Source organism: Pterocles gutturalis, unplaced genomic scaffold (genome assembly GCF_000699245.1).
Source record: "Pterocles gutturalis isolate BGI_N339 unplaced genomic scaffold, ASM69924v1 scaffold21068, whole genome shotgun sequence".
Lineage (NCBI taxonomy): Eukaryota > Metazoa > Chordata > Aves > Pterocliformes > Pteroclidae > Pterocles > Pterocles gutturalis.
Window position 1 is genome coordinate 29,027 of NW_010120992.1, and position 19,325 is coordinate 48,351.

The window sequence follows — 19,325 nt, forward strand, 5'->3', positions numbered from 1 at the left end:
CAAATATATATTATTTGATTGAAGGCTCTCTACAGCAGTGATTGCTTTCTGCTCACTGTTTATATAATTAGAAGTGAACATCCCTGAGTTATGGTACAGCCACTGCAGGAGCACAGAGCAGGAACTACAGACAGATCTCATTTCAGGAAAAGCTGAACACTACAAAACTCATGAGCATAACAGTCTTATTTCTCTAGACAAGCATATGATAGAGATTGTTAAACCCTCCTGCTAAAGGGAATCATATCATTTATCCAAATTGGGTGCAAGTGGTCTGGCCCATCCTTACCAAGTCCTCTCTGGTGGGTTGCCTGCAAACAGCAGCTCAGACCAGAACTGTTCAAGTCCCTCTTCAAGAAAGGAATTAACATTTTTCTTCATTGTCAAAAAAGTTGAATGGGAAACATGAGATTGGGCAGAATTCAGTTTTTTCCTATGGGACTGGTGAGAGCTGAGTAAGAAGTAGATTTTGTAATGCTTCTTCAGGCAGAAAGAGCACAGAACCCAGCAGAGCCTTAGAGCAGGACTGAGAAATGCAAGATTAGGTCTCTAGGAAAGAAGGACTTGCCAAGTCCTAAAAAGCAATAGGAGGAGACTAAGCAGTATTTCCCCTCAGGCAACTGCTGGACTATCTGAGGAAGCTCCACTGGGTCTTCACTCCCTGAATACCATGTCAAATCAGAGATCAGATGAGTCTAAACTCGCCTTTAGAAACTGTCCTGATCAGCCTCAAGAAGCTGCCTATGCATAGAATGGCTCCGGAAGGAAAAGCAGCATGCCCGTGGCTCTGGTTCTTCAGCATTGACCACAGACACTCTAAAAATTCATGCTTGAGATTAAGAAATGCAAAATTGGCCAAATTACCTTCAAAAGTAGTAGTTGTTTTGGTGGGATTAATTTTTGTTCCTAGGCACAATTTTATTTTTTTTTAGCAGAGCTGTGGAATTGTCTATTATTCTGTTACCGTTAATCAGAGATGAAGGCAGCAGTTTTGCTGGCATCTGAAACAGCGAGATGATAACAGCACATGGGCTGTGCTACATTTCTTTCTCTAAATATCAGGCTGAGTCTGATTCAGTTCATGCAGAGTCTCTCTGTAGAGACTGTTGTGGCTGCTGTATCCAGAGGTAACATTTCTGCATTATTCTGGATATTCAGCTGGATGCTTTCAGCACAGGTGTAGGTATCAGCACCAGTAAACACAGTACTTATGTGCTCAGAGATTTCATGGAACTGAAGCCTCATGAGGGATGGCACATTCTGCTTATCTATGTTTGTCATTGAGGCTTGTCCTTGCAGGGTTTTCTTTAGGTAACATAAAGGCAGTGATTTTTTTTCTTTTTCCTCTGCAAATTCAATCCTGACTCCATATAGCTGCAATATCATATAATAAGGATGCATACATATATATATTAAAAGAAAAAAACACATGTACACACAATAGACAAAGGTACAAAACCAGATTATCTCCATTAACATTTATCTTCTACAGGAGCTTTGCTGTAAAATGTTATTTATGCTACTTGGGTCAGTTACATTGCCATGGAAGTACTGACACCGTGCTTAGCATTTAGTTTAAACCCATAGCAAGGAAACCAGCATTTGTAGTCTAGTTTCACCTCCCTTTTTCCAGTATAACCTCAGGATTTTTTTGTTCAGTAAGAGAGCAAAGCACTGTATCTTTTGGCAGATAGTATTCATACAGATCTTGAACCAAGGAGGAACAGAGTTGACCTGCAAGCCCACCACACTGACTTTTGTATCCTTCCACAGGAAACAACCTTTTGCTCCTAATATATAATTCAGCTCATATTTTCATCAGCGTATACTAGGGTTTTCATGGCTGAACAATTTTTCCTTTTTATTAAAGAAAATGCTGGATAAACAGTGCTCATTCTTTACAACAGGATTACAGAGAACAAGTATGGAGAATACAGCAGGTGGTCTAATTCGTGTGGGCTGGACAGATAAGTATTAGTCTGTGTCTTTTTTCCACAGGGATGGAAGCCATCACATATTCCATTCTTAGTACATCTTGACTGGATGCTTGACCTGACACTGCAGATGAGCAGCGCAGAGCAGATCACCCAAAGGATATATTAAAATCTAAATCAGGCTTCATCTTAAAGGAAAACAGGGTTATAGATCACATCTGAGGCATGAGGCAACATGTGCTTTCTTCCTACCAATAAATCCCCAATCAGATGCACAAAAGCTTGTAAGAGATGGAGAGCATGATGAATCCCAGCTGCATTGACCAGCATTAATTTTTCCTTTGGTCGGGAGTTTTCCATTTAGAATCTGGGTTGGCCATCTCCCCAGCAGCTCATCCTTCCCTAGAGGCAAAGGGGAGAACAAAAAAAAACAAAACCCAAAACAAAAAACCAAAAACCCAAACAACCCAAAAAAACCCATGTCAAGGATTCCACACAGCCTAATATTCTGTATTTTTTTTTTTTTAAATCACCAGGCAATCAGTTGAGCATTGTTTAAAACAATAAGTACATGGAGACTCTTCTAGTTTTGTGGTCCTCCTTTGGGAACAACAGTGAACAGGCATAAGCACCCTCTCTTTCTCAAGTACTCATGTCTTTGCCTTTTCAGTGTCAGCCTTGGTGTTTTTAAGAAATACTTTTCTAGCACTTTCAGACTGAAAACAAGACATTGATTTCACCCTGATCAACTGTATTGATGGGTTCAGTTTAGATTTTTCTTGTGAAGGTATGCAGAGCACCAGTGTGTGTGTGTGGGCAGCTGTTTCAGTATAGCACATGCTTAATCTCTTCTCAGTTGAAAGGGAAAAAAACCCTGAACTACAAGGAAAAGGAATTTACTTATTTGCTTGTCAGCCAGGATAAGTAGATGACATTTAAAAAAAATTTTTTTTAAACTTGTAACACCATTGGTTCAGTTAGAACTATAACATTGAACTAGCTCATTGAAGATGGATTCTACAATAGCAGTTCTGATGGTTATAATCAAACAGCAAACAGGTTTTGTTTCAGCAAGGCCATAGTGGGATTGTCTGTTAGAGGTCTCTAAAGAAAACTTTAAACTTTTAGTAGGGAGAAAAAAACCAAAACTTCAAATGAGTTAAAAGAAAACAGAGCAGACACTATTCAGACACTGATATTATCAGCAGCTCTTACTCAGAAGGGGAGAATGCCCTCAGGTCTTTTATGGACTTGCACAAGCAACCTTCTCGGCTGGTATTGCACCCGTGTTGTACAGCTGCAGCACAAAGCAGCAGCTAAGGGGAACTGGGCAAAACAGAACCATCTGCTTGAATGGAGGGTCACTCATATGGCAAGTGGTGAATTAATTGGGAGGATTTGCTTTACCCCAAAAGACTTCACAAGCTGGAAAGTCTTCCAGATTTTTTGTAGTCCTTTTTTCACTCACAAGTATTCTCAGACTAGAAATTAAAATCTTGGACTACACTTAGCGATATATTAGGTGCCTTTACAAATTTAGGCCTTCACATTCATGTAGGAAATGAAAACTGTTATAAATACACAGACACAGGTAGCACCCACATACCTGGTAAGTTATGATGCTGTGACATACAACAAATTATAACTAGGCATGACTCAAGGTGAGGGATCAGAAGAATATTTCTGTAGTAATTGGCTTACACACTTGCAGAGTCTCTTCTATCAAGAGTTTTGGTTTGGGTTTTTTAGTGGTTTGGTTGTTGTTTTGTTGTTTGGGAGGTGGGTTTTGTTTGTTTTCTTAAGAACATTAATCACAGGATAAGCTGCACTTTGAACTCCCTTATGCCCCTATCAAGCCCTCAAGTTCCAGCAGGTTTGGCATCCTTTGTTTTCTTTAGTGAAAGTCACATCATGGCCCTGCTGTTCCAGCTGCATTACAGCCATAGCTGTACCTGTTTGTTGACTGCCAAACAGCGGGTCCAAACGTGTTATAATTTGTAAACCCTTATCTTCCACAGCCCTGTGACTAGTAGCTGATTTGCAAACACAAGCCAGCATCTTCAAAATATTTTTTCTTTTAACTGACTCCCCTAAAGCACATAAGCAAAGAACAAAAATGACAATAAATAATCTATGCAGAAGGTTATTTAAACTTTCTTTTCTTAATAGTTTTAAATATGTTGCAATCAGTCTAGAGTGTCTGCTCCTGGCTTGGAAAAGTTAACTGCTATCAAACCCTTCTTGCCACTATTGTCCTCTTCATCTTCCCCTCATTTTACTTTCTTCTATAGTTTAAACAGAGTTTGGAAGCATGGCTGAAGTTAATTGGGATAATTAAGAGCTCCTCTGGGGTTTTCTGTAGGAACCCACAGAATGTTTTTCCAACTGTACCTCATCTCTGCCGTTGTTATATTTCCCTCCTATCCATCACCTTCTTAATTCAACACCTAGTGGTGAAGCAAACGAATAGCAAGGTAGTAAAACAATAGCACATGGTGTTCATTAAAAAAAATCTCCTTCATTTGCCAGATACACAGATGCCATTAACTTAAATCAATTCCAAGCTTAAACAGCCTGCCTTTCCCCTCCACCCCCCCACTTCCCTTGGCCTCTTCTCATCTACACACACCCTGTTCAGTGTTAACCCTGCCCATCCAATACACTTGCCCATCTGCACTTGCACTGTCTCAGTGTCCTCAAAGCACTGCGAGCAAAGAAGGCTGAGCAGTACTGATAGTGGGGTTTTCTTTTTGTTCTTTAAAAAACAAAAACACCCAACAAGAGTGAATTGCAATTTTGCTTCCAGTCACCCCACCCCCCCCCTCCTGTGGAACAAGGTGGGCTGTTTTGGGTGTATCTGAACTGTGTGCTGGAGGATGGCAAAGGGAACTGCATGCTCTGCGGAGATGCTGGTGTAGTTGTGCAGGGATGTGGTGCTGGAGCTGCCGACCTCCATCTTCTCCCCTCTGAATGGGGCAGAGCTCAGCCCCGTGCAGCTGGGGAGCCTGGGTGGGCAGCAGCAGCTTGACACGTTCTGCAGATACAGCCTGTTTGTGGGTTCTTTGAATGTTTATTTACCTTGACCTGGTTTAGCAGAAATACTTTTCCCCTCATTTTGTTTCAGCCTCATATCAAGCTACAGAGAAATGCCATCTTGGAGTTTCACAGCATCTTCAGACCAGCTATCCTTGGGCTCCCGATGGCTTGCTTTCTCATGGAATTTTGTACATCCCTAGAGCATAGACATGGTTATTTTTCATGCCATTCTTAATATATTGAGTCAAAAATAGAATCACTCTATGTAAAAGGCAAGGACGTTGCATCTCTGGAGAAAGAGCAGCTTACTGCGACAGCAAGCAACTTCAAGGCACAAAAATAAACTCTCAGGAGTGTCTTTTTGAGGGGAGAGAAATCAGGGAACCTGTACCCAATAGCCTGTTCCTTAGCTGCACTTTATCTGTTCAAAGCACGCATATTGCAGAGGCCTTGTTTAATACTTAGGGCTGGTGTTGTCAGGCCTTGCTTTACTAACAGTATATTATTACGCTCCTACTGGGAACGACCAACTCCTGCATGTTAAAGAGTCTTCTGTGGAAGGAATAGAAAGTGTTGGAGCCACACAAGCACAGGGAAACCTGCCCCCTGTTAACCAGGAGTGATGGCTGTGGCCATTGCCAGTCCAGGCCCACAGCCGCCGCCACAGCTCTGCTCTCCCCCTCACCCACCAGAGCAGGGCCTGCAAGAACTCGCAGAAAAGCCCATACATCCTGATCGAGAACCCAAGCCGTTCATGCAATCAGACTCAAATCCCCCAGGACCTGTTGCAAGTGTTCAGATGTTCCAACACTGGGAAGAGGGCCCAGCGGCTGCAGAATCCCCCATCGACAGGAGAACAGCCCCAGGCTCTGCTCTCCCCCTCACCCACCAGAGCAGGGCCTGCAAGAACTCGCAGAAAAGCCCATACATCCTGATCGAGAACCCAAGCCGTTCATGCAATCAGACTCAAATCCCCCAGGACCTGTTGCAAGTGTTCAGATGTTCCAACACTGGGAAGAGGGCCCAGCGGCTGCAGAATCCCCCATCGACAGGAGAACAGCCCCAGGCTGAACCAGGAGATCTGCCTCTGGGCCGCTGCCAGTGAGGACTACAGCACAGGGAGAACAGGTGGAAAACACCTGCCATATACCTGTACACTGTCTGTCCCAGCTCTGGTTTCTCTGTGTGTGTGGTTTTGGGGAGGTTTTCTGTTTGTTTTAAGGAGGGAAGAAGAGAGACTGAGTTGTTACTACATTCCTGGAGCAAGGATTGTATGTGCTGAAAGCAGAAAGCCCCAGCAGCTTTAAGTGAGGCAATTCCAGCTTGCGTAGCTCTATCCTCCATGCTTAGATAACACAGACTGGATTTTCTGTTATTCAGTGCTTGCAATTTTTTTTCTCTTCAAGTTTTTGCTCAAAACAGGATCTACCAGTGGGGAAACTGATCATACAGGAACGCTGCAAGCAAGTTCTGCAGATCATCTGCAAAGAGAAGTTGCTACAGTAATTCCATCTGGATTAAAAACAAGATAGCTGTGAGATCTTGAGAGGTTCTCATGGCTTGTAAGAGTCTCAGTGGTAAATAATACTTTGGCGAGAAAATCCTTTGTTTTCTAGATAATTGTTAACTTTTGTGTGAAAGAATGTGATGTTTGAGTCCTTTTAAAGATTCCTAGGAGGCTTTTTTTTCTCAAACAATTGATTTATCATTCATTATATGCCTGATGCTCCCCCAGAGACTCTGTCCAGTCTAAGCAATAAACAGTTCCTTAGCACATATCAAAGAACTCATTATTGTCCTGTTGTGAAAATTACATGGCCAGACATTAAAGCGTGCATAATTTTCCTATAGAGATAATAATTATTTGTCTAATTAGACATTTTTGCTACATAGTCACCATGAGACCTTACTTCTAAATGCAGTGTCTTTAAAAGGAAGGTGTGAGGAATGTGGTAATTGTGGAGAAGACAAAGGAGATTAAACACAAAATGTTTCAGAGACAAATTAAACTCTTCAACAGTTACTCCTCAGGATTTGCTATATTGCATATATTGGGGAAAAAAAAAAAAAAAAAGAAAAACAAACAAACAACTGACAGTTTGAAGGCCAAAAATTCCTGACCAATTCAAGATGTCCCCTGTTGCCACCAAAGCACTATTGGCTGGGTTTTGTGAGCTAGCCATGCTTACCCAAGATCCTGCTGTAGTATTTTGGATATGTCAGCATGCCTCTCCACTGTAAAAGACTTTTTTTGACCACAGCTAGCATTTAAAGAAAAGACCACTAATATAATCATCAATATCTGTCTGAAAATACAGGAGCAGGATCAATAGATCATTGCAACAGGTAGAAACCAATCCTCCTGCATTCCCATTCCCTAAAGATCGGCCCAGGAAATGCCTTGCTGTGTTATGGCTCAATCTATTGCAAACACCTCCCTTCTCAAACCTGTGCTCCCAGTGTGCCAGTGCTTTGTCTTGTAGTGTCAGGCAGAGTTAAACCAGCATTCTTCTGGGGTAGGGATGTTCAGTCTTTTCAATGTATTTTGTACTTGCTATCAACATAATGAGCTGCCATTGAAAGACTTTAAACCCATCTGTAAAATACAGTGGTCAGTTTATCAAAAGCTCTTCCAGTTGTATAGTAAAGCTTAAACAACCCCAAACACCACAGTATTTTACTATCACTCCTGGCAGACAGACTTACTCATTTCTGTTAACACCTGAGCACTTTCAGATAAGAGCAAAGCCTTGTCTGTACACCGTGTGTGTACCTCAGGGTGCTGTGTAAGCAAGCTCTGCGCTGTTTACACTTACCTCCGATTGCCAAAAGTTACCCAGATGCGTTTGCTGCCTTGGCAGAGCTCCCCTGCCTGCTACAACATGGGAGGGGCAAAGTTTAAACCGAACATTTGAAAGTCACTCTTCAAAGATACCATTCCCTGTCCTGCAGCCTGGTTTAGGTTTTGGTTCTGATGTATGTTATCAGATTGAAAAAATGAAGAGCTTTAGAAGCCTCTTTCAGAGGGAGGACTTTGCTGCTTGCATGTGCCAAACTCGTACTTGGCAGGCCAGCCCTGAGGGCTGGGTCCTTAGCAAAGCAGTTGCGGTCTGGTACCTCCATTGGGTTTGTGGCCAAAGACACAATGCAGGGAGATGGCCCTCACTGAGCCTTTGTCAGGGAGTGGTTTCCTCTGTCACAGGCTGGATGAGAGTTTTCAGGATATGACCAAGTGTAATGTCTCATAGCAGCCATACAGAATCACAGCATCGTGTCGGCTGTACCATGTACTCAGGGAAGCTCTTGTGAAGGTTTCCACACTGTGGGCCAGTTTCAGCCACAGGACAGTGCTGTTATCCAGGCTCCATTTGCCAGCTCCTGCTTTTAGACACAGGAGAAGAACACAGTTATGTTGTGCATTCCCAGCCAGGCACTGGGGGTAGCAGGAGAACAGCTTCGCCAGCCCCTTTCTTGGCAACTCCAGCAGAGCTGATAGAAGCAGCAGCTGAACCCCTCTTCCCTGTATATCGTCTCTGGAGGCATTATTGAGACAAGGACAGCATTTAACCCCTCATTCTGTGTTGCTCCTCTTCCTTTACAGGAGCTCCCCAGCCTATCACCACCTCTGCCAGGTATGGAAAGGCACACTCCAGTATGTAGCAACAATATATTATTAGTGAAGTAAATGCCAAATACAAGCCAGCTGCTGAAATCAAAACTATCATCAGGAATCTCCAGTCACTGGATTCCCAGACAGTGCTTTTTTGCAGTATGATTGCTGCTCATATAAAGCACTGAAAGGAAAAATGGTCTTTTTTCCATTCAGTCATGTTCCCTCTGTACATGGCTCTTGCTGTTATTTCCAGCATCTCCAAGTTTTGCCTTCAGACGTTTGGATACCGGTATGTTCTCCCAGGATCATATATAATTATCAGTCTGTAATCTCCTGTTCCACTACACAAGTGAGCAACCCTTTTATGATCATAGTAACAGTTTAGAAGCGTTAAAAGTTTGAGCACTGGGCCCCTGGTGCTTACACATGTTTAAATTGGCCCTCCCTGAAAGCTGATATATTCCATCTGGTCTCTTGGATTTCTTGGCTTAAAGTTACTGGAAACACTGAATGTTTCTTCTGCAGTGATCCCGTAGCTGTCCAAGAGTAATACGCACACTGAGAGGTCCCTGGCTGCTCTGGACTAAAATACTGTGGGAGAAATGCTTTTAGTGCACTTTTTTCCTGTCTGCTGTTAGAGCTATTTTGAAATCCCAAGTTCTGCGGTTCCCTTTTCTAATCAATCTTCTAGCATGTAAGTGATACTTGAAGGATAAATAAAACACACAAGTTTGCAGCTCATTACCTCTAAACATTTTGTCTGAATACCTCAAATTAAGCAACTAGATTTTTTTGATGTTTGCTTTCTGCATGCTCCTTTCCAAATCTGCACTAGCTTTTTCATGTCTTTATAGCTTAATAGAGTTTCCTGCTCTTATTTTCCTCAAAGGTTATTTATGCTTTATTAACTATTGATGTCAAGAAAAAGAGGCATTACAGGTAACTGCAGGTTATAGCAAAACAAGCTGTCAGCCCGGTAAATTATCAGCACCAGCAGCAACACTGGATTAGCTGTTCAGATATCCACTGCCCATTTAACTCTCTACAGGAGCTTTATGATACAGCTGCCATGTCCCTTCTCACAGGCATTCCCAGACTCTCCAGGCTCAGGGGCCGATATACCACTAGGTCAAAATACACAGATGCACTCAAACTGGGTCACACAAATTGTTAAAACAGCACTTTCCTACAACAATTTTCACAACCCAGCTATCTTATACTGTAGCAGGCTCTCCATTGGCTTGGTGCATCCCCCACCAGCCTGGGCACCCACTAGAAGCTAGGGGGATACCCACATTTCCAGCAGCTTTGCTGACTCCTTAAAGCCTCTCTTCTGCTGCAGAGGCTGCACTACATCTGAAAATTGAGGATTCAGGAGTGTAAAAATATTTCAGCTTCTTCATCATCTTTACTTTCCTATATATTTCCTTCTTTTTAAGATTCAGCGCTTTGCTTACTTACAGTACAGCTGCAGCACAGACACAAGGACCTTCTCCCATCCCATCCCATCCCATCCCCCCCATTCCTGCCCGGCAGAAGGAGCTCACTGCAGTCCCACAGCCCATCATGATTTTAGCTCAGTCCTTTAATGTACAGCAGCTGCACTCACCTCTCCAGAATGCCTTCAAGCTGACTCAGTGCCCCCCACACACACACACTTCTTGGCAGTGGCCTGAAAACACAGCCCACCACCCACAGCCGGGAGCCAGAGCTCCACTCACCGTGTAAGTGGGACGTGAGGCTCCCAGCTCCACACGGGAGTCACTTTAGACCAGGTGAAGACAATGGCTGAGGTAATTGATTAATTAGTACAAGCTGCAGCAGGCACTACAGTAACAGCTCCCAGTGTCAGACAAAATTGTTTTGTATCCCCTCTCTCCACACAAACCTGCTAATGCCATTAAAAATGCACTGGCCAAACTCCACAGAAACTGCAGAGGAGCTCCTGCTCTGTCCATTTTCACCTGGGAAGCAGCGCTCCTTCCAGAGCTCACCTCAATGTGCCTTTTAGCCATTTGCCAGGGGAGAAAATAGCCTGGCTGCAAAATTTTATTAAGGCTTTGACTAAGAAGAGGCTGACTGGAAGGGAAATGGATCCATGTGCTCGGCGGGCTTGTGTCCATATCAGTGTAATTGCTTTCAGAATGCATCGCCCATGTTCTCTCCTGGGCATAGCAGGAGCATGTTCTGGTTCACTGGTTCTGCCGTGTGTTTTGTACAGAGTGGCTGAATGGATATTTACATGAAAATAGTATTGCTGAGTGTTTAGTTCTAATCATTTTGTACTTGGTACAGCCATCTGGAATCAAAATATTTTGAGAATATTACAGATGCTCTTGCATTTTAGTCTCAAAAACTCTTAAAATACAAAACTCTTACATCCACTCTCTAGAGCTGCCAAACTTTTTCCACACTTCTGCTATTAAGCAACTCTGTTATTAAGCAATCCTGTTATTAAGTTTAGTGGGTGTGAGACATCTTTGTCATGCTCAGTGCCGGGTGCCAGGAGCTGGGCTGTCACTGGTGGGGAGTGCTGCAGCACCCCGACCGCGGGACTGCCCCGGCGCCGGGTGCCTGTCCCCCTCCCTGCCTGCAGCTGGCCGGGCGCTGATCCCACTGCGGGTGTCACAGCTGTGAAATGTAGGTCTGAGGAGCTGCACGTTTTGAAGGATGGAAGATTACTATGAGATCAATCCCGTCGCATGGTGCTTTTTAATAGCTTTTATCATCTACACAGATAGGGAGAGAGCAGATCTGAAGGCAGAACTGGTCCTTGCATCAGTAAAACAGAGGTCAGACTTTCTATTACGGAAGCTAATAATTTCCCAGCAAAGCAGCATGCTTGAAGGTTGGTTTTTCTTTTTTAGCTTTGGTGTAATGTTCCTGAAAGCTAATAGCATCTATAATGTTGTTGCTGATTTATTTTGCTGTATGAAAGAAAGCAGAAAATAGACTTGCGGTATGTAGGAGGCAAAGATGTTGTATTTTGTGTAACGAGGAATGTGCTGCAGTAAGAAAACACTGCCATAGTAAACCTGCAGTCCCCATGAAAGTCTGAATTTAATCATGTGGCTAACCACTTGTGATCTTTAAAGCACAAGGCGTCACCTTGGTGTCTGAGCACTATGTGATTTTGGAGGCAGGAGTCCAAACAACCTCTCGCCCCTTCCAGCATACGCTGCTATAAAACTCTGTGCTCCTGGAATTTAAGCAAAGTCAATTGTAGCCCTTTACGAACAGCCCCCATGCCACTGTCTAGGCTGCACAAACAGGCTGGTGACTGTTTCTGCCTCCTCCCTGCACATTGTCTGACCCCACCAGCAGGCCCTTGGGCAGGTGGGGGCGATGGGCTGAGGCTCTGCAGAGCACCCGTCCCAGCGGTCAGGCTGGCAGCTTGCTGGTGCAGCCGGGATGCTCCGGCTGTCCTCCTCCCTGAGCTTCTCAGCAGCTCCCGACATGGTGGCGGGACTGTGGCAGCAGGCTGCAGCTTCTGTATTTAACACAGAGCACCACAGAATGCTCCAGATGCACAGGCTTCTCCCGTGTCCCCGCAGAGCAGAGCACAGCCCTGCCCCACCGCGACCCCGTGGCTGCTGGGTGCAGCTGACTGAAAGAGAGCACACAGCAGTCGTTGTGGCGAAACTAGTTACCAGCTATGACGGATTTTACAATGCACAGAGCAGGACAACACATTGAAGGAGGCAGGGGAAAGGAGTGTGCACAAAGTATTTGGAGTATGAGGTAGAGAAGGGGACCACAGCGGGGATCGGAGGGATGGAACTGGGTCTTGGATTGAACAGAGGAGAGCAAGAGATATGAGAGAAGGAGGAGGATATGGCATTAGGGCCTGGTGAAGGAACTCAAGAGAGGAGAGGGGAATACAGCTTCTACAGAAAAAAATTAGCAGCTTCAGTGTAATAACTTTTATTTTATTTTATTTTATTTTATTTTTAGAAAGACTAGAAGCAGCTCAGTCTCATGCTGTTAAATACATCTCCCACAGTTGGGACTTGCCGTGGAAAAATGGCCCAGCCTTAATCTTCGGTAAAACTCAGCCTGGTGCTCTCTGGCTGCACTGCCCCTTTCACCGCTTGCACCTCCTGCTGGGAGCTGTACCATCGCCTCCTCAGTGTCCGAGGTACCAAAGCCAGCAGTGTCATCTCTGAAGACGGCACTCTGCTCAGTGTTGTGGATGAGAGGACTTTGAATATAGGAACACACCCCAGAACCACTTATTTTGTGCCAGAGAAACCTCACTTGTGATGTTTATTAGAAGCTTTTACATGCTAATTTAGCATCAAATTTTGTCTCTCAGAAATCATATAAATGGGAGGGCAGCTGCGTGCATGTGTGAGAACGTGCTGGTGGCTGTGCTGGTCCTGGCTCCCACAGATGCACTGGCATAACAAAGACACAAGGTGGGCAATGGGGGACGTGGTACTTTGACAGCCAGCTCTTGCTGTGTGACACGGCTGCAGGCTTTGCTTCGAGCCGCAGAATTGCACCGGTTCTGCAAAGCTCTCCCTGCAGCGGAGAGCTGAGCACGGCGGGGGCCAGCTGGGCTCTCACCTGGTGAAAATGACATCGAGGGTGAAGTGTGATGAACGTTAGTAAAATTAATATTCTGAAAGTCTATGGCAATTATTTTCAATTTTTGATCAAAACAGATACTGAACAACTGCATCCACTTGATTAATTGCAAACTCTTACTACAGAAACAGACACTAATATTAATCTTCCATTTTACTCTGTCAAATGCACATAATTATTCATCGCGGATGCTATTTATATACCCACGTACTGCTAAGTGAAAGAATGCTTTCATCCTGTTTTTATCATTTTTAGATTAAATCACAGTTTTTTCTATTTCCTCGAGTCAGCAGCTCAGCCCCACAATTTTCTCTCCAAATGACAGGCAATCCTTTTAAGCACATTGAATTATTTTTTCCAGGTGGTGGTTCAGTTGAAATTAAATGTTACTCTTTCATACTGCTCAGTAGTACAGCTGTAGCACACAAAGGAAGATGACAACTTTAATATTCTAGCTAACTTGAACAACAGGATTTAAACAGAGGACGGTTTAAATTCAGAGTGTAATGTATTTGAAGTGAGCACTGGCACCCAGCACCCCTTTTTCCTCCCTCAGGGACGTAGGGAGCTCAGGGAAGAAGGAGAGGCTGCGGTGAACCCCCAGTGGCACGCGCGTGGCCACAGCTCAGCCCGCACCCCAAATGCCGGCAGACGACGGCTACGCTGCAGGGCAGCAGCATTCCTGTGCTGAGGGCTGTAAAGGGCCTCAGAGCTCACCCAACCAGCCTAAGACCCACTCAGGCTTCAAAATCAAATCAGCCCTGGAAGCTTTGATTTTCATAGTTATTTTTAATCTCTTAGTGGTTTGGATCCCCAGCAGCTGGTGAAGGACAGTCACCTCCATCCCCCTGCACCAGCCAGGGCTCTGGTCTCCCGGCGAGCAGAGTGAGTCCCCAGCTGCAGGGCAGGATTGGCATCACCGGTGCGCAGGCAAATACCAAGGGGGACATGAGGGAACGTCGAGGAAGGTGTCTCGTACCTAAGATGCTGCTCTGCCAGCACTTGGCAGTCAGCTCACCGACTGTAAGCCTGAGAACACACACACCCATCACTATTTGGCTACAATGATAAAATGCCCTTTGAGCCAACAGGGACTTCACTACCCTGGTATTAAACTGGATTATTATTTCATACAAAATCTTTCTGTTTCCTTTACTTTGTACACATAGACTCAGTTAAGAACCAACATTAATGTGAAAAACAGAGGAAGGTCAAATTAATCTGTACCCATAACTATAGAAGCGCACTGGCTAAAGTCTGGGAGGAGTAGCCAGATGCTCAGGTGCTGTGCTGAGTGAAACTTGCACAGCTGTGTAAAAGATAATCAATCCAAGATATTTATTTGATAAATGTAAATCAAATAGCTCAGCTATTTTCATCTGGCAGGAACTACATGCGCTGAAGCACCAATGTCTTACAAAAATCACATTCTTTAGTTTTGCAAATTGGTAACAAACAGGAAAGGCATCATTACTAGAGGTTAAAGCAAAATAAATCCGTGTTTATGAATTTGCCTTACTAGCCCTTGAGATGCTGCTTAGTCTATCCGTGGAACAACAGTGCCTCCCAATGACCAAAAGTATAATTCTTTCATGTTCCTGTATTTATTAGTATCTCATTTTGCTCGTTTCTGATAGCTTATGTATTTGTGTTATTTCAACAAGAACATCTCAACGGATCTCTCTGCCAAGAAAACTTTAATACTGAATTTCAAAATTAAAAGGCGAGCAAAGAACCAGCATAGGTATCCCCTGCCAGAATATTCTGTTATTAACTTGTAAGCAAAAAAACTCAGTGAAGTGACAGCCAAGACCTGAAACACAGATGTCTGAGACCCCAAGGATACCTGTAAACAGTGTTGGAAGTGTTCCCATTATTGCAATCACAACTACATGAAATGATCAGTGACACGTAATGTCTTAGTTAAGCACATAGGTCCTACTTTTCTTAACAGATTGTGAAAATCACCTCATAAAATTAACATTTTCCTTCTTCTCTGCTATCCCAAAACAGGTCCTGATTGCTTTAGTTCCAAAAATCTTGCACTGCAAGCCCAGAAAAAGATCCTGAGTAAAATGGCAACCAAAACCATGGCTAACATGCTAATTGATGACACAAGCAGTGAAATCTTCGATGAGCTGTACAGAGTAACAAAGGAACACACAAGAAACAAAAAGGAAGCCCATAAAATTATGAAAGACCTGATTAAAGTGGCAATAAAAATTGGGATCCTCTACCGAAATAATCAGTTCAACCAAGAAGAGCTGGAAATCGTAGACAAGTTCAGGAAGAAGCTGAACCAAACTGCCATGACAATCGTCAGTTTCTACGAGGTAGAATACACTTTTGACAGAAATGTTCTTGCAGAACTTCTGAATGAATGTAAAGACCTTGTGCATGAACTCGTAGATCGACACCTGACACCGAGATCCCATGGGCGCATCAACCACGTCTTCAATCACTTTGCGGATGTGGAATTTCTAACTGCCCTGTACAGTCTTGATGGGGATTGTCGGCCATACCTCAAAAAGATCTGCGATGGCATCAACAAACTACTTGATGAGAAGGTCCTTTGAAATTATGCTCAAAACCAAGAAACCAACAAAAAACTTCTCTCTAGAACTGGCCACCCTTCATGAGCCGCGGTGAGCAAGTGAGCTTCCTTCCCACTGGTCTCTCTACTCCAGTCTCCAGCAGGGGCCAGAAGGTGTTCACCAGGCTCGTGATGAAGTGGAAAACTTAAATCAGAAAGCTATCCATTTTAATGTTTTGTTCAGATAATTCAGTCTTTTCCAAGGAGCGGAGTGAGGCTCCTGATATATATTGTTCAGAAAGAGGTTGCTATACACCATGATCTTACTAGGTTTGTGTTCAAGGCTGAACATGTGAAAAGAAAGTAAACTCAAATGCATGGCTGTATAAAAATAGACAGGTGAAGGCAAGCAAACAAAGCATGGAATTTACCCCTAGGCTGCCCTCAGTGTGTATGTTTTCATTATTCCCATGCTAACTGGAAAAGCTTAGACAGAAAGCAGGGCTGTAGTGGATCAAGCTCACTCCTTTCAAAAGGATCAGTATGAGAAGGCATCTCTGGTTTTACATGGTGTTTAAGTCTAACAGGGAAATAATGAATAATAAAAAATGAGTAGAAGTGGGAGAATATTTAAAGAGCTGCTCCATGAAGCAATATTTTCATTAGAGAGTTTTGTTTTATACCTGACAATAACAGAGAGAAGGTTTCATTTTAATTTTGAAAAGCAGCTCAGTGGTTCAAGCCCAAAGGCAACCAGCAAACTAGATGAAATTTCGCCCCCCTCTCAGGGTTTGCATATTTGGTAACATCAGATGAGCTTAGGCTGAAGGGTGTGCTGCTCTTACTGTCTCGCCTGCCAGAACAAAATAAGTTTTGTGAAGATTTTGAAATTGCAGTTGTGAAGAGGAGCACCACTAAGAAACCAATGGAGCTACAAAGCGCTGTTTACATTCCCTCTCCTCAGAATGTTCAGCCTAGATAAAACTCTGAGTTTAACGTGTCCATGATGTTCATTTGTGCCTACAGTAGAACAGAGGTGTGATAAAAAAGGAACTCCACGCGCTATGCCTGCAGTGCCATCTAAGTGTGTTGTATCCACAGTAGTCTTGAAAGAGCAGTCTTTGTGACTCTGGTGAGCTTCATGGATGACTTACTTGTTCAGAACGTTTACAGTGACTTTTTTTTCTTTTTTAGGCAAAATATACTGGTGTCTTCACACTGACAACATTTTGCAAAGAAATGTTGGTTTCTGTACAGTTTTGTCAGGGAGAACCAGAGCAGACACACCAGCTTGCCACTTGCAGAGTCCTGCAGCAGGGCAGGCGCTGGCTGACCCTCAGTAAAGGAAGCATGTTTGGAAATCTCTCCTCTCCTTACCCTCTACATCTTATCCTCCGGACCCCCCTCTACCTACTGACACTTCACTGTCCTGCACCATCTCCTTTAGTTGACACAGATAGCAGACAGCCCCATTATCTGGAGCTGACACCTTCCACACCTTATATATTATAATACAGAGATGCATGTACTTGAAAATTCACAATGACAAGAAAATGTATTTGAAAGCCATCCCCCTTTAAGGAGGACTTTGGTGTCGATCACCCATCACTTTAGGATAAGAAAAAATCATGTTTCTCATTTAAACTCTTAAATACTTTAAAAACTGTTCCAAATTTTATTATTCTTCTATCTTTCCTCACCCCAGAATAACTATATTGTATCTCTTGCAACAATAATTTTTAATATCATGCTTTTATACAGCTGAGAACACACATACCCAGATCAGGTATTCACTAGGGTTGTGCTAGATAGATTTTTATCTGTTCCCAGGAGAAATCATTTTGGAGCACAGGAAAAATGGCAGCACAAGACATTACCAGAGCAGTTGTAACAATGTAATTTTCCTCACATATTATTTTAACCATAAAAAGTGCATTCAGTAGCAATGAAGGTGGACAATTCCTTTGCAACACAGCACAGTAATGAAATACCAACGCTGGGGGTTGCAGGTTCAGCCATTTGCAGAGCCATATTTACATGCACCATGAGCTGCATTTTTTCCAAGCGCGTACTTGTCAACTGCTGCTTTTGAACAGTATTTAATTGTACCCACACCCCTGTCCCAGTGCATACATGTCAGATTTTGCGTGATTGTTTCACTTGTGGCAAACAAATTTAAGTTCTTTTTTTAAAGCCAGAAAAAGAGAGATTATTCAACACTGAAGATGTCCAAAGGAAAGGGATATCCTGTATCTGTGACTTTTTGTGTGTTGCAAGTATCAATATTCAGATTCTGGTATTTTAGACAAACCAGCTGAACATCTGTTGTTTTATTTATGAATCTGAGTAGCCTTAAGGAAAGAGAATGTTTTCAAGTATTTCTCATACTTGCATATCCTGTATATTCATTGTTTACTTTTGTACTTGTAGCTTGGTATGTAATAACATTGCTAAAATATGGGCAATGTTCAGGTCACCTTAAGTATACGATGTATTATCATATTTGTGGATTAAAAATGTGTGATTACTGCCCTTTTCGTTTCCTTTTGATTTATTTATTCTACCATGTAAACTGAAATTAAGCAGTAAGGGGAGGGAATTAATGTACTGTCATCTTCAACTTTTGCAACGTTAATGTTCTTCGATGAGCAGATGTTGTGAAGGCAGGAGTTCAGCAGATGGGCAGGTTCAGGGTTTAAAAGAAAACTGGAAATCCACGTCTCTGTTGGTTGCATCACACACACGCAACAGGAACAAGCATCAGCAGCAAAGCAAATTTCTGTTTTTCCACAAAGTTCTCAAGCACCTGAGCTACTGAAGGATGCTGGCTCAATGTGTTCAGCAGTGCGGTTCAGTCACCAGGCTCAGAAACTCCCTCACAGACCGTTCGGAGAAATGGCAGAAGTGTCTTGTCTTCGGGTTCCAGCCTCACCCAGGCTCAGCCTGAGCGGTGCTTAGAAGATACACAGGCAGCCTGTGTCAGAGCAAGAGCAGACACAATATACGAAGATCAAGCTCTCTACCAAGCACCTGTTTACATGTTTTCCATGATTTATTTAGCTCAGTTTAGCTAAATGTGATTCAAGTTAGACAGAAGACAAATCCCTGCCCTTATCACAGAGAAAGCATATATTCTCCTATCCTTATTCCTGGAAAAGGCAAACTTTTGGTTGAAAGAGCTCAGGACTTGCAGACAACTCACGTGGCAATTATAGTGGAAGCAATCAAAGACTGGCACAAAGAGAAAACTGCCAACTACCTTAAAATAAAAGTTTAAAGCAATTTTAGTAAGTGGTGTTTCAAGCCACTCTGCTCATAAAACATTGCTGTTTACTTTTATGAATCATATCATGGCAGGACACAATATTCTTTGCTTCATCACTGCCAACTTTATTACATAAAGAGAAAAAATTTAATGTTCGTGAAACGCTCAGGCTCTCAAGGGAGTGACCACTTCTGGCATCCTAATGAAATGGTACATGTGCCACAGAACAGAACTTCACACCAAACATGTAATCTTGTGTGTGTTAGAGAAACACGCTCACAGAAAGGCACATAAATAGCTGACACTTAAGGGAACCAAGAGGTAAAGCACAATTAGTTCTTATCACTGCAACAG

The 19,325-nt window shown here is 43.2% G+C and overlaps 1 protein-coding gene across 1 annotated transcript; it reads left to right on the forward strand.

Moving 5' to 3' along the window:
* The first annotated feature begins 15,189 nt into the window (after positions 1–15,189).
* On the forward strand, positions 15,190–15,781 carry TNFAIP8L3 (tumor necrosis factor, alpha-induced protein 8-like 3). Its single transcript, XM_010077095.1, has one exon. The coding sequence runs from the start codon at positions 15,249–15,251 to the stop codon at positions 15,747–15,749; it is 501 nt and encodes a 166-aa protein (XP_010075397.1). The 5' UTR covers positions 15,190–15,248; the 3' UTR covers positions 15,750–15,781.
* Positions 15,782–19,325: the final 3,544 nt, after the last annotated feature.